General features: G+C 37.0%; 1 protein-coding gene across 1 annotated transcript; it reads right to left on the reverse strand.

Annotated features, from left to right (window-relative positions):
- Nucleotides 1-241: 241 nt before the first annotated feature.
- On the reverse strand, nt 242-14,389 carry LOC109040175 (uncharacterized). Its single transcript, XM_019055998.2, has 8 exons — nt 14,247-14,389; nt 12,475-12,542; nt 11,044-11,065; nt 10,518-10,591; nt 9,667-9,849; nt 9,254-9,349; nt 7,493-7,547; nt 242-5,273 (listed from the first exon to the last, which is right to left on the reverse strand). The coding sequence occupies exons 1-8, from the start codon at nt 14,251-14,253 to the stop codon at nt 4,369-4,371; spliced, it is 1,410 nt and encodes a 469-aa protein (XP_018911543.2). The 5' UTR covers nt 14,254-14,389; the 3' UTR covers nt 242-4,368.
- Between the last annotated feature and the right edge of the window lie 532 nt (nt 14,390-14,921).

Consider the following 14,921-nt stretch of genomic DNA (forward strand, 5'->3'; position numbering starts at 1 on the left):
GAAAAAGATATATGATGGGAAAACAAGCTATTTTTAGATTTTGTAGAAAAAAAGCCCATGGACCTTCCTCACTAGATATTGGGACTTTTATAGACCCTTTTGAATATACAGGAACAGCAATCAGCAATACATGGCTTAATGCAAGAAAACTTTTCGAAAGTAAAGGATTCAAACAATTTATCCTGAAATACTTATTCAGTGTAATTATTTAAAGGAATCCAAAAACAATTCACCTCAATAATTTATAACATTAATATGTAGGTTTATTAATGTAAATGAAGACTACATGGGTTAAACATATTCAAAGTAAATTACTCATTCATTTTATACAAAATATGCTAAAATAGTTTTCATACGAAATATAATATGATGATAAAATATTTAGTCCTAAAAGTGCGGCTAATATCAGTCATGTTGGAAAATTGAATCCGATGTAGTTATCGATTCTATTTCTAGGATTATTAGTTATTCACGGTTTGATCTGATTTGAAGCATATTCAGATAACCTTCGAGTGATTGAAATTTTGACAAAACATTACATTGGTTTAAATCAGCAGAAATTCAATTTCTGGCCATGAAGTAGAGTAAACCCAAAATTAGAAAACTATATAATCTATGAAGAATGCATCTAATGGCCTGTTGTGCGGGAGAAAATTCGACTTTCACCTGTAGATTGGAGTGTGAGGTCATGGCGCGACAAAATTATCCTACTTTGAGTCTCATCTCATTCAAACAGGATTTTCCAAAATGAGGAGGCATAAGTGTTTAACAGCTTTATAGAAAATAATGAGCAAGAGTTTTTTCAACCCTTAAGAGCTTTTTAAATGTGTGAGTTTTTTAAGCTCATATTTAACCCTCAGAGATCACTTGATGGCTCAAAATAATATAAGCAGACTCCGTTCCAGGCTTGAGTGATTTCAGCAAGCATGCAAAGGGTCAAATGGACGTCATTCTGCAATATTGAACTAAAATTTCTCACCCATCCATGAAAGTACCTGTCTGCATTAAGAAATAAATGGCAAATATGTTACTTTTACAAACAGCCAAATATTGTAGTTCCTTGTTGCAAAATGTGATCCAAATATAGCTCCAAGCCAAAGGGCTAAAACGGCTGTTCTCCGTGATTTTCGAATACGCTCTGAGACTTAAATTGTCATTTTCATACATTGAATCGATTTCCACCTGGTGCAACTCAATTTTTCAACAGGATTAAAATAAGGCGCACTTATGACCAGGTACAAACGCCACACAATTTTAGGCACACACAATTACATACAGATGCATAATTGATTAAAATCTACCGATTGGATTGAAACATGATTGATTAAAGTAATAAATATGTACAAACATGTTGGGAATTAGGGCTGCCATCTCAAGGAGGTGGGACTAGGTAGAAAAAGAACCTTGCAACAAGTCCTAATTTGATGGAGCGAATGGAAAAGATATGCTCAGTCAACCGACTTTTAACTATCTTCGACAACTAAAGCTAAGGGGGTAGAAATTGAGATGACGAAGACTCCACAAAATATAATCATTGACTTCACTATAATAATCTTAATGATCAAATTTCTTACGTCACCTTTCTGGAAAGAAAAGGCAAAACTCATGTCTGATAGAATTTGACTATTGAGCTCCTCCAATATCTCCATGCCAACCCTTAAATTTGACAAGCCAGCTGCGCTATCAAGAAAATCATAAAAAAAACTATTGGTCTTGCCATTGAGAGCAGGAAATTTTTTCAGCTTTGATGAATGTTGTTGCATATTATAAAGTTCTTTTTCCACCATTGTTAAGTAAGAAGAATGGGAGGAGCATTCTGGCATGTTGCTAGTTGTTCCTACATTTACATAGTGCGTTCCTCACATCATGCAACTTTGCATTCATGGTCATTTATTTCCACAATAATTGATTTTCAACTACTGATTGCAGCTGTTCACTGAAAAGGTATTTTCACAGGAGGATCCATATTTTTGATGTCATGCTTTGTGAGATTTCGATCAAGACAACACATCTGGTAGGGATGTAGGTTAACTATTATCATGCAATAAATCATTTATGTGATAAGTATGGAACAGTCTGAGGTTTTAAAATCAGAATAATAAATGTATGATGACTAAAATAAATGAATTCCAAGAAAGTGAAGTCTATTCAAGACTGAATAGACAGCAGCCAATCAAGAAAGACTGTGTTGTAGGAAATCTCATGCTGTCAAACCTATGGAACATGCCAGAAGGACACCCTTAGGATCAGCCCCAATAACCACAGTGCATCAGTTACTAATATTTACATCTTACAGCTAGGTCGCGCACTATAACCTTACAAATAGGTTATCACTTGAATTAAGAATGGGTCAACGACGAGCGACACTCGATAGTTTTTGCACATTCCGAGCTGAGCACAACACGGATCACTATTCACTGAGTTCATCACTCGCGCACAATTTCACTTCAAAGTTTCGAAGAACGCTAAGCAGGTAGGTCGTGGAAAAGTGGAGAGTTTCCTTCTGCGGATGAAAACAACTGAAGAGAAGTGAATTGCTTTCAGCATTTGGGTTCTTTCACTGGATTTTTAAAAAGTATTATAAAAAGATCTTTTTCCATTTGTACTTCATATATTTTGTCCCGACAATTCAAGCTTATTCTCTGCTGAATGCCTTGAGAAGTAAACAAAAGGGAGGCTAAAAGATAATACCTCTAATCTCATGACTTAAAAGAGAGTAGGATTTGGGCAAAAACTAGAAAAATCTCAAATGGATATCTTAGGCTTTCGAGCCATCTATCAGAGTTGGAAACTTGAGTTAGAGAGGCATGCATGTTAAAAGTCAAAGAGAGCATCTTGTTTTGCACAATCAGTTGCAGGCCTTGATAATTGGCGGAGAAAAATATGAACGACTCATTTTAGAAATTTTAACAGTTAAATGGAGATAGTAAAGGCCACCTGACATTATTCATTTCTATTCAAAACTTGGTTATCAGAGTACAGTAACGTCTTTTTTCTGCACGATTTTTATGAGAGCAATATTAAGCAAGTATACATGATCTGGATTGAGGGATAAATTCATAGCACGAGTTTCAGCGTCATGTTAAAGCAGGGGTAGCTTAAAGATTAGCACAAACTAATAATCTATCCAAACAAAAAGTTTTGACATTAATATTAGTGCGGGTAACGCCTTTTTATAGAAACAGGACACTATCCATCACAATGTTGCAGAACGTTGTTCTTTCCAGCCTTGTTTTATCAGTAATGTACATGGACAACTACTACATACTGTGCCTGTAAATTTTGAGTCAATGGTGAAAAACTAAGGTCTGCATCATTGTAGTGGATGATGTCAAGAGCCTCATTTTGGAAGAGGATAATCACCAAATTAGATATAGAAACATGTACCGCTCTATGTTTTACAAGCTACACCTATCAACATTTGATTTTGTGACGAGCAGAATCAGTGTTCGAAACTCACAGGCGCCAACGCGCCAAATGCGCCTAAAAAATTGCCCATGGCGCCTAAAACATGAAGGCTCTGCGCCAACGTGGCTCCTAAAAATCGCCTCCTGAAAATTTGGATTTTCACAGGAAGTCACATAAAGAAAGAAAAACAAATCTATTTGAATAAAAAAAAACTCGGAATTTTCAGCACCACAAGTGAAAGCTTGCTTTTTCTATTCTTCATGATTTCATTCTTAGTGCTTTTGTCTTTCCAAAGTTACAGCTACTTACTAGTTCTGTTACGAAAACATCTTGCGTCTAACTTTTCTCTAAATGTGCCGTAATATATAGGCAAAAAGTCAAGTTAGCCCCTAAAAAATCTTGAATGGCGCCTAAAAATCGGGCTTGATGCGCCAAATGGCTTCTAAAACTTAAGGGTGAATTTCGAACACTGAGCAGAATTGACCCATTGGCTGAAACTGATAAGGTTTATTCAATCCTGCTAGGAATTGTTGGAATTTTTTTGTTCAAAATACTATCATTGTACAGGGGGTTTGTCAGGTTGAAATTTATCACAGTTAGTCAGTTTTTAAGGCTCAATGAGTCTAAACTAGGTAAAATCTAAGAGTATAAACGTTTGGAATGGTGAAATAATTCCAAAATTATTAAAAATGATTTGAGCTTGAGAAATGTTCAGATAAAAGAGGAAAATATCTCAAGTGCATGATCAAAAAGTTAATATAAGAGGATATAAAAGTAGTAAAACATGTAAAAGGACTTCCTGAGGACAGTAAAAAATGTCAGCACTTAAGTTCATGATTTCCAAATGTAGCCTGGTTTAAAACAACCTGAAACAACTATAAAGCTCGTAAGTATATGATATATAAGCTCAATAATTAAAAAAATCCAGTGGAACCCAAATGTAGATTACGGTCATCACTATTATAAAGAGGGGAAGTCTTCTTGCTTCATGATGAAAGTCCTCGGTGGAGTCTTTGCCTTTCTTGCTGTTGTGTAGCGATACCCATCAACCCCATAATCGCTGGGTTTGTATGCCGACCTGACTCCAAGGGCACAGGAGTCTTCCTCTTCATCTTCCTCAGCTGTTATCGTCGTTACCTTCAGAGCATTTGAAGCCCGGGTGTTTTGATAAGTGTAATCATTATCGCTAAAACCACTGGAGTATTCGTCCATGGCAAGTTCAGCTTCAGAACTACTTGAAAAATTCAAGCAACTATCGGGAGAGTTATTCTCTGCTTTTTTAAGATCTGTGAGCTTTGAACATAACACATCTACATCCAGGTGTCTATTGTTGAAGTATGGATCCTTTTTCGTTACATCATCAAGCAATTTCTTGGTAAGGGTATTCGGGGGTGATAATTCTTCCTCAACCGATTTTTCCTCTTGATCTTCATCAGACACATCTCCTTGGTCTTTACATTTTTTTACCAAATTAAGGACTAATGGATTGCGCCTAGCCACAACTGAGATGGGTTTTGATTTTGATGTAATGTTAAATAATTTATTCTTCTGTTCAGTTGTTATGATAGTTTTTGATGGTTCTTCCGAAGCCATTTTTTCTCTAACCGAGGGGGTTGGATCTTCAGGGATTCTCTTGTGCGGAGGAACATAAACATTATCTTGCTTCTTGGCCGGTTTCGAGGATTTTGGCTTTGCGACTAGGCCAGCAGCTGCTTGACCTTTAAGTACCCTGGCTTTCCCAGGAATGGATTTACCTTTCGAAGGTATTCCATCCCCAACTTTGGAGGGTGCTGGATCATCTGGATCCTCAGCATCTTCATAATCATTTGATTCTATTGAGGAAGAGTCTGATTCAATTACTTTTTCTGTAAAAGAAAAGAGAAAAAAGAATGTTAAAGTCAAGAGGAAAATGCGCTTAATTCCAAACTGACCTTACAAATCAAGACTCCTACGAGTCTTCTGTGAGAACTACTGTACAGGATATTTAAACTGAGAGGTGAAATTTGGAAATTTGGCCATAAAAAGAGCCCTTCTAATAGAACTAACGAGGGTGCATCAACCCATTACTTTTGATACTAAACTTGACAGAAGTAGACAAACAGGACATGCCTACAAAGACCTTTTTTGAAGAATTGATTAATTTAAGAGCCAATGTGAAAAGACAGTGCTGGGTCCACACTATTTTGAGAGGAAAACAAGACCAAAAAAGTTAAAAAATGTTACGTAGAGTCAACAATTTTGAGCTCTAATGAGTATCAGAACAAGGCTGAGGGGAAGAGTGGTCAGCTTAGGCCAACACACTGGAACATTAAGCTGAGGTCAGGTTGAGAGATCTGTAACGTTGAGGCTCTTTTCAGGCTTAATCAGTAGATTACACTTGTCTGTGAGCCCAGTTTTGCATCCAGCAAAATCCATGACGGCATCGAAACTACGTCATGATTATAATGCAAGGCATGACACAAAAGTCCGATCCTTGGGCCTTCTACCATCGCTGCTGAACAACTCTCAAGATAAATCAAGGAAAACCAAAAAAAATTATTTACGACAGCAGGTGGCGCGAGGATCGAACTTTAATGTCATACCTTGCGTCATAATTTTGACGGCGGTTTCAGGCTGTCTCGGATTTTGAGGGATGCTAAGCTAGGCTCACTGACAAATGTCATCTACTGAAGAGGTCTAAAAAGACCCCAAACGTCATAGATCTCTCCGCATGACCTCAGCTTAATATGCCAACGCATCTGCCCGAGCTGAACACTCTTCTCCCTTAGTCTAGTGCTGATGCTCATTTGAGCTCAAAACTTTGACTCTGATAGAAATTTGAAATTTTTAAACTTTAGTGATCTTGGTTTCCCCACAAAATAGTGTGGACTCAGCACTATCTAACCACCTTGTTATATACAGTTCCGGCCTGTTTCTTGGATTTTTTTTATTGTTTAATTTAAGAAATGAATTCTACTTCAATTTAGTGGGGTTAAGGTTGGGTTTGGGAGGATTCTATGCTCAAGTCCTTTGGTAAGTTGAAAACCGAGCATAACATTCAGATAACATAACCTTTGGGGGAGAGAAAATTTGGCTTGGCATTTTTGCATGTAAGTCCATGTTGCTATATAGTATAAGCGCAGGAATCGCATTCAGAAAACAAGACATAATCATGGGAGTATTAAATACAAAGAAATGGCTCTGAAATTAAATTGAGCCTTCGATGGTTCTTTTTGGCTCTACCTCCAGTTTGATAGAAACTAGATGGTGACGTATGATTACACGAGTATGCCTACAATAAAAGGTATCATAGGGACAGTATGCCCCAATGCCCCTGCTCGTGAATTATTACTTCCACCATCTGAGGCCATAGGTAGTAGTCATCAAAGATATTCTAAAGCTACGATTGGGGGACTTTTGGTACACTGAAATTCCCCTATCCCCCTCTTGACCCACCAAAACCCACTTTATTTGGCTCATTTCATGTCATGTCTCCTGTGTTTTGGATGAAAGAGAATCAAAATGGGACTGAATTTATACCCACTGCACAGAAAAAAGGAGAAAAGAAAGAAATGAAAATCAAGACATTAGTTTAGACACAAAAAGTATTCAAAAAATGTGACATTTTCTTGTCCTTTTCACTTCTTCCAAATTGAAAGAATTTAGAGAAATAGAGACCGGTTAAATTTGAAATCTCTTTGCCTAATCTCAAGTTTAAAACATTAAGAGCCACATTTTTTTTTTTTTTTTTTTTTTTTTTTTTTTTAAATTGATGGGTCAAAGGCATCTTGGGATTTTAACTTGTTTTCTGACTGCTAATTAGTTAAAATGAGAATTTGGGAACCTGCTGATTCCAACCATCAAACGAAATGCATATGTTTACACTAATTTTTTATTTCAAACGATTGAGTGGAGTCATCGAGTGCTGTCAAAGAAGCTAGAGTCAATTTGGTCCACAGGCCCCAGAAAATCACCTATTACCTGGCACCAAATGGTTGGAACAATGACAACCTCTACATTTCAGGGCTAATCCATTCATTCCCATTTTTTAAATTATCTCACACTCATCAACAATTGTCCATAAAATGTTTCTGCATCGACTTACCATTAGCGCGAACATACTTTTCAATCCCTTCGTTCTGGAACTTCTTGGCCCCAATCTGAAAAAAAGATAACAACATTTGTTGTAACACCTGAGCTCATCAGTTAAACCAATTTTCTACATCATAAGCACATAAAAACTAAAGATATTAGGACATTTTGTTCACTGCACGGAAGAATGTTGTATAGCTACATGATCCGGTGAACAGAATCATCTTAAGTCTATTTCTTTTTTTAAAATGTGCACAGGGAATTGAGCCCACTTAATTTTCCATAAAAGACGCCTTTTCAACAAAATATTCCCATAAATATCCGCATGGCTGTTGGCGCAGTAGTCCGATGAGAGTAAAGGAGATTTCATCATTTTATTGGTTTTCACAAATACTTCTAATGGTTCTAATGTTTCGAACATAAATCTACAATGAGTACATTGCATGCAAGAGTAACAGCCAAGTAACTAGATTTTCAGCGAGTAAAATTGTGCAAAACTCTTGTTGGGCACATGAAAAAAGTCTGAATTCACTCCATAGTACGTAATCTGCATAATTTGCAACTTGCTTTTACAATTTCAATAAAATGATCGAAATTTTCATAATACAGTAAAAGCTGTTGAATTAAAACTTTTGAAAAATTTAAAAAACTCACGCTTTCACTTGGAGATTATTTATCGGACGCGTTTCGGTGGTGCGGGTAGTCACCGAAATGTGTCCAATAAATAATCTCCAAGTGAAAGCATGAGTTTTTTTTAAATTTTTCAGGAGTTGCTTTTACAAGTTTTCTGCATCCACGGGCAGTAATTCTCAGTCGCAAGCGGCCAAGTTTGCACAGACAGAGGAATAAGGAAACCTGACCTGAATAAACAAACAATTTGCAAACTTGCTCCAGGATATGATTTCAACCGTTCTCAAGCATTTTTTTCCTTCCCCTTTCTTTGTTTTGCAAAAATAAAAACTCAGAATCAGTGAGGAATGCTCTTCATAATTTGCTAGATGGTTAGTTTACTTAAGTTAGGTTTTCTTGAGTCTTTCTCTGAACAAATCTTACTGCAGGACACTATGAAAAACCGCCAGGAGATGCAGTAAATTCGAGCAACCATGTTGCAAACTACTCAGATTCCACACTAAGGAGTGGATTTCAGACATTTTTGGTGTGCCTGGCAAGATTTTCATACAATTTTACCAGAAGAAAGTCTAGTTTCATGGTCGTATATCCTGCGAAAAACAGACCCAGGCATACATATTAATGTTGCAAATAATTTAGTTCACAGGTCGAAGAATAATCACACTGTGTCTTTAAATTGTGTTACAAGTTGCCCAGAGATTTGTGTTAGGAAGAGAAAAATAAAAGTTACTTGCTTCAACTAATTTAAAAAAAAAAAAAAAAAAAAAAAAAAAAAAAAAAAACTTTTGGCCAGCAGAAATATTTGTGTTTGCAATCAAGTACCATGAATCGCTACTTGTGGTCATTTTGGCCTACTTCCATGGCATCCTCTATGAAATGGAACCAAGGTTAGCTTATTAGACAGCATCATTTTAATTTTACAATACCTATCAGTAAGGGTCTTTGTAGAACAGCCCTTCCAGCTAGAAAGTCAACTGACACTCTCCTTTTTGACAAGAAATGGTCCAGGTAAGATGAGCAAAATTAAATACATTAAAAGAAGACAGGTATTTTCATAAAAACTAAACAATACCAGGAATTAACTTGGCAGATAACCACATTTTTTTAAATTTAACAATGAATTTTTCATTTGCAAAGCACTTACTTGTTCCAGAAGCTCGGGCGTGTCTTCCAGGAGCCTACCACGACCCCTGGCTCTGCCTCGCGCTGGTGGTGGGGCTGGTTGAGCCCACGCTTTTGCCTAAAATTAAAATCAAGTTTGTTATTAAAATTATGTTGACAATAGGTGACTCATTATAAAGTTACATCATAGCCTCAAGAGAGAATTCCGAGTTTTTATCCTAAATTTTAAGCTTACTTTGTCCTTGCTGAACGAACACATCTTTGTTTCACAAGTGGACTACCAAGCCTTTATCTTTGAGATATACAGTTTGGTCCTGTTTTTTTCTCATTTTTGTAATAAACACTACTTAATTGGTGAGTTCGCTGATAATTCTCTGAAAAAAGTAAGTTACGCAACACCAAAGAAGCGAAAGATATAATAAAAATTATACATACCGTTTTGGTTTGGAACAAATTTTGGATATGATCGAAATTATTCCATGACTCCTTGTGTTCTTCATAATCAGGCTCACTTGGTTCTTTTGTTCTTTCCAATAAATGTGCTTGCGGCTCATCTGTTGTAAAATCACTGCATACCTGGAGATCCTTTAGAACATCTTTTTTTGAACCCCACCCATTCTGAAAGTTAAAATAAATAGACACTTGGATACAAACAAACCATGACATCACACTACAACCACATCATAAATTGTCTGAATCAATACTTCGTAAACAATGTAATCAAGAACTGCAGTTTCTGGCTTTTCCATAAGAATATAAGTCTATATGGAAATTAATGGTACCTACGTCGGTAGTTTTTCACCTGAGTCAGTAATTATGGTTCCTAATTGCAAAATGTAGTCTAATTATTAGAGGAAAAGCATCCTGAATCTCACAGAGAAAAACAAGAGGTGTTTGCATTTTGGGCATCTTGGACTTTATTTGATGACGTAGGTCGGTACGACAAGTTTTATCATCGATTTTCTTGGAAATGGTGTAACTTTTGGAAAAAAGTCATCTTATAAAAATGCTTGAAATTATATCATGAGTTGATTGAAGCAAAAAAATTGGACATTGCGGTCCTTTTTCATACTCGAGTTCCGGATTTCGTTGACCAGGTTGTACCGACCTACGTCACAGGGTAAACAAACCTCAAGATGCAAACACCTCCTTTTTCTTTCTCTATGTCTGAATCTAAACTGGAGAACCTATCAACATCTTGATCCTTCCCACATCTCTGATGATGCAGGATATTATGTAGTAGAGTGAAATACTTCTCTTTTCATGATTGAAAACAAACTGCTTACTTTAGTTTTACGTCTCCTTCTTTCTTCCTCTTCTTCGGCAGCATCACTACCCAGGATAAATGACGGCTCTTCATCTAGACAAACAATAAGAATAAAAACGAACGATAAGAAAATTTAAAGGGGTATAAATTAAAACAAAGATAAATTTGCTCTTCTCTTACTTCTTCCCCTTCCCCATGAGGGTCTGAGAAGTGATGAAAGTAACCAATATTCACAAAAGATCTTTACAGCTTTTTACAGATGTCCTATTATGACGGTGTAAAAATATTACTCACATGGATCTCCGCTTTACCCAACTTACCAAGTTGGAGGGAAATGGCTTTGAAGGATTTGTTTTGTCAAGTATTGATTATTTATGAGGTCTGTAGCTTCATACAGATAATTGTTAGTGTATAATTTGTGTAAAAAGATGCCGTCACCGATTGCCCAGCTAGAAATTTGAAAAAAAAGCTCTAATTTGCAGTAGCCTACTGAACACTGCCCAAAAGAATTTCAAGTACAGTATCAATAATGACTGTATACTCACGGATGTTGGTAGATGATTCCGACTGAAAAAAAACAAAAGAAAACAGTTAAAAACAATAAATAAATTGGATGATTTTTACTTTGATTTAGGTGATAATTTTTTTTAAAAAAGGAAGGCGCCTAAGTTGCAGCCAGGATTGAAACCAGTAATATCATTTTTACCACTCAGATCAGGACACTATTTTGTACTTAGGTATACTGTTGAAAAAAGTCTTAAGCCTTTGCCAACCACTCTGAAAAACCAAGTCAATAGAGACTACAAAGATGAAGGGGAAACATCCCTCTTTCACATGGAAAGTTACTGGTAATTAGTAAAGTTAGTTAAAGTTGGTAATTAGTTACTGGTAAAGTAATTAGTTTTAATTAGACACTACATTCGGTTCTCTTAATTTAGTGAAGAAAAAGTAAAGATCTCCTTACAGATGCGGCAGTTTTAGTTTGTGTGTCACAAGAATGATACACACAAAGCGATATGTTCGATAAATGTAGGTAGGAATTTTACAGACAGTTCATCAAATTCTTCATTTTTTGTGTAAAATAAGTAAAATGTACTTTTTCAGCCAAACTGAGCCGGTAAAGAAACCGGCAACTCACCTACGGAAATCAGTAGCTCATGATTCCTTTTGATGAAACTTGAAAGATCAAAATAAGATTCTTCATTGGCTTTGAGCCTAAAAATTAGGCAAACTTATCGAGAAGAAGCAGAGATATTCACAACTGAACCTAGGCTCTATAATATATGCAGCGGAGGTACCCCCTAGAATTGAAAATAGTATCATCTGCTTCCCCCCCCCCCCCCCCATGGGAGTTCTAGATTAGGGGAAAAGACCGTCGTAGAGGATGATCATCCCTCTTAGTATAGAATTGAAATTGAAAACACCCATTTTTTTCACTTTGTTAGTATATCCTCAAATTTTCATAATGGAAGCCTCAAAATGCATTGAAATAGAATGAAGTTTCAAAACTTTTCGGGAGCTATTCAATACAAAAAAATTTGAAAGTATTCTTTGCTGAAAGAAAAAAAATTGACATAATTTTTCCAAAGAAATTAATGGAAAATCTACATCATGGTAGCCTCAAAATGCGTCCAAATAAAGTTGAAATTCCAAAAATTTAGGGGTAGGCCACCCCTAGACCCTAGAAAATGACCTAAGTACTTACACCTATGGTATTTTCGGCATAGGAATTTAGTTTCAGTTCTAAATTCTGATAATAATGAACTAAGATCATGATTATAAGTTGTTTCAAAGTCCTTATATTAAAAATGGATGCAGTAGGGTATTGAAGGCAGTCAACCAGCTTGGAATTTTAAAATGTTGATTTCAGAACATACTACTCTGAATTGAAAAGTTTTCTTAGGTTTCACCGGGCAAAAATGTAAACTTGAGGACAATTTCTTAAAATATTATGCATAGAAATTCATGATACTTACGAATGTTGAACCATCTCCCGATTGGGAATTCAGCCAAGCGTGAATATGTTCAAATGATTGCTGTTCACCTAAAAATGGAAGAGGCAAATAAAATTTAAAAGTTCAAAAATTTTAAAAAGCATGGATATTATTTCAATGAGACACCCAAGCTTCTATTACTAAAAGTGGTAAGACTGAGAAGTGAACTGATGAGACATTGCATAAAGTTGAGTGAAAAAGATAGCAAAGTGCCTACTTAAATACAAGGCAGATGAACATGGTTCGTTGCACCTTCTAACCTCCTTATATTACACAACATGGTGCACATCCTAATCACAACATAGAGAGCATACATTTCGCACGTAAGTAGTCTCTAAAGGAGGGGTATCGATGAGGGCCTCTTTTGTCCTTGCCCCCCCCCCCCCCCCCCAGAATCTGGAAATTGATGCGGATTTTCCAAGTTGACTCAATGTAGTTTAGGGAAATAATCATAATTTGGTCCATACGCCACTGGATACGTATTTAACGTTTCCCTGGGCACAGGTCAGCAGGCGCATTTTGGCGAAAAATGCGTATTTTTCTATCACTCCGAGGCTGTTTGACACCAAGCACATTGTCTAACTTAAACGAGCTTTTGATATGTTATCACGGAGGCTTTAGGACACATTTTAACCCTGATTTGGTTTTAGTTAAGTAGATGATGAGGGGGCCAAAAAAGGCCCTTATCGATACCTCTCCTTTGTAACTTAGCTCGAGATGCAACTGACTCTGCTCCTCTGCCTTGATTAAATTTGTAGGCAGATACACAGTTCAACAGCCAGCTTCAAATCCTGTCCTCCCTATACTCTTGACTTACTTACTAGAAATGTTAAGTGAAGGTGATTCCTTTATACTCTCAGTAAGAGACCCGATAAATTTCCAATCCTGTGTGAGAGTGATCGCCACCCAGGGGGGCGATTACTTAAATCTTGTGTTTGTCAGGTAGACATAGAGCAAATTTAAGTACGTTTGTCAACTGTTTAAAACATCCGTAAACAGTAGACCTGCGCCTTGACAAAGTTGGTACTGTTATCAACCGATTGGAGCCCAAAGGCTTGGTTACGGGACTGTTGGTGGGTTTCACTCTCTAACCAGAGGCGATAACAGGTTTGATAACAAGGTCCGGAGCATGTTCACGGAACTGTAAACTGTTGACTAAGTTAAATTGCACTTAATTCAGGCGATTTGGCGGGAAAAGCTAGGCCACATCCATTTAATCACAACCGGAAAGCAAAAATCTGTTTTGATGACATATTTTAAAAACTGTTTACAGATTTCTTCAACAGTTAACAAACGCAAATTTACTTCAAGAGGACGTAATTGAAATGGAAGTGTATGATTGGTTGGCCATGTTTTATCGCTGCTTTGTCAGGAGGAATTTGCAATAAGCTGAAGTCACCTCTTGAGTTTCCGACAGTAAGTATGTCGTCCATTCAATTTGACAAAGGGCCGACAAAGCAGCCATAAGACATAGCCCAACAATTACGCTCCACCATTTAACCCATGTCGTCCATGTCCGCCCGACAAACACAATATTTCAATAATCGACCCGCTGCTGGATAAAACTTGGTCGCAAGATAAGAAGAACTTGCTAGGAAGAACATATGCAAATCTCTCAAGGTTAGTATTCTGATTGTGAGGAAACTGCAAAATATGCTCCTGTAGTTCTGGCAAAGTTAGATAGATCTGATTTCTACAAAAATTCTAATTGGGAATGAGACTGAAATTGAAAACTGGATGTATTAGGTACTTACAATTCATTATGGTATGTAGATAAGCAGAGGAGGAATTGACACAGAGACAAAGACAACACAACAACGAGCAACGACAAAATGGAGTTCCCGGAAATCATAACAAATATGGAGGAATGGAGGAAGAACGAAAGGCCGCAGCTGATATATTCATTCAGTACTTAAATTACGTCACAAGTCAGGCTCCTCCCCCTCCCTTCCTATACATTTTATCCGAGGAACTTACACCTCACCACCTCACTCCATCGTACTTGTCGACGTCATGCAATGGCCGCTAAAACTATAACGACTACAGCCTTCACCTACTTCTTACGTGTCAAAATAGTTCCCCTCATGACCCCTCCCCACATCGACAGCTGCTAAGAGGTTGTTCCAAAAACGCCGATTTTGGCCCCCCCCTGGATTTGACCCAAACTTTGCTCAGATGTTGTACTAAGTGTCCCCGATGCTTGGGCAAAATTTCAGCCCCCTCGGATAATTAGGGGGGAGGGGGCAGGGGGGCAAAGTTGCAATTTTTTCAAAACTTTACAAATCGATATCTCGCGAACGGTTTGAGTGTAAGTGTTGCGGTTTGCGCTAAAAAACGTCAAAAAATATTCTCTACAAGAATATTAATGCTGTTTGCAAGGTTGCGTAATTTATCGCGGTCATAAATCGATTTTTTCGATTTTGAAGGTT

The sequence above is a fragment of the Bemisia tabaci genome, chromosome 2 (assembly GCF_918797505.1).
Source record: "Bemisia tabaci chromosome 2, PGI_BMITA_v3".
Taxonomy (NCBI): Eukaryota; Metazoa; Arthropoda; class Insecta; order Hemiptera; family Aleyrodidae; genus Bemisia; species Bemisia tabaci.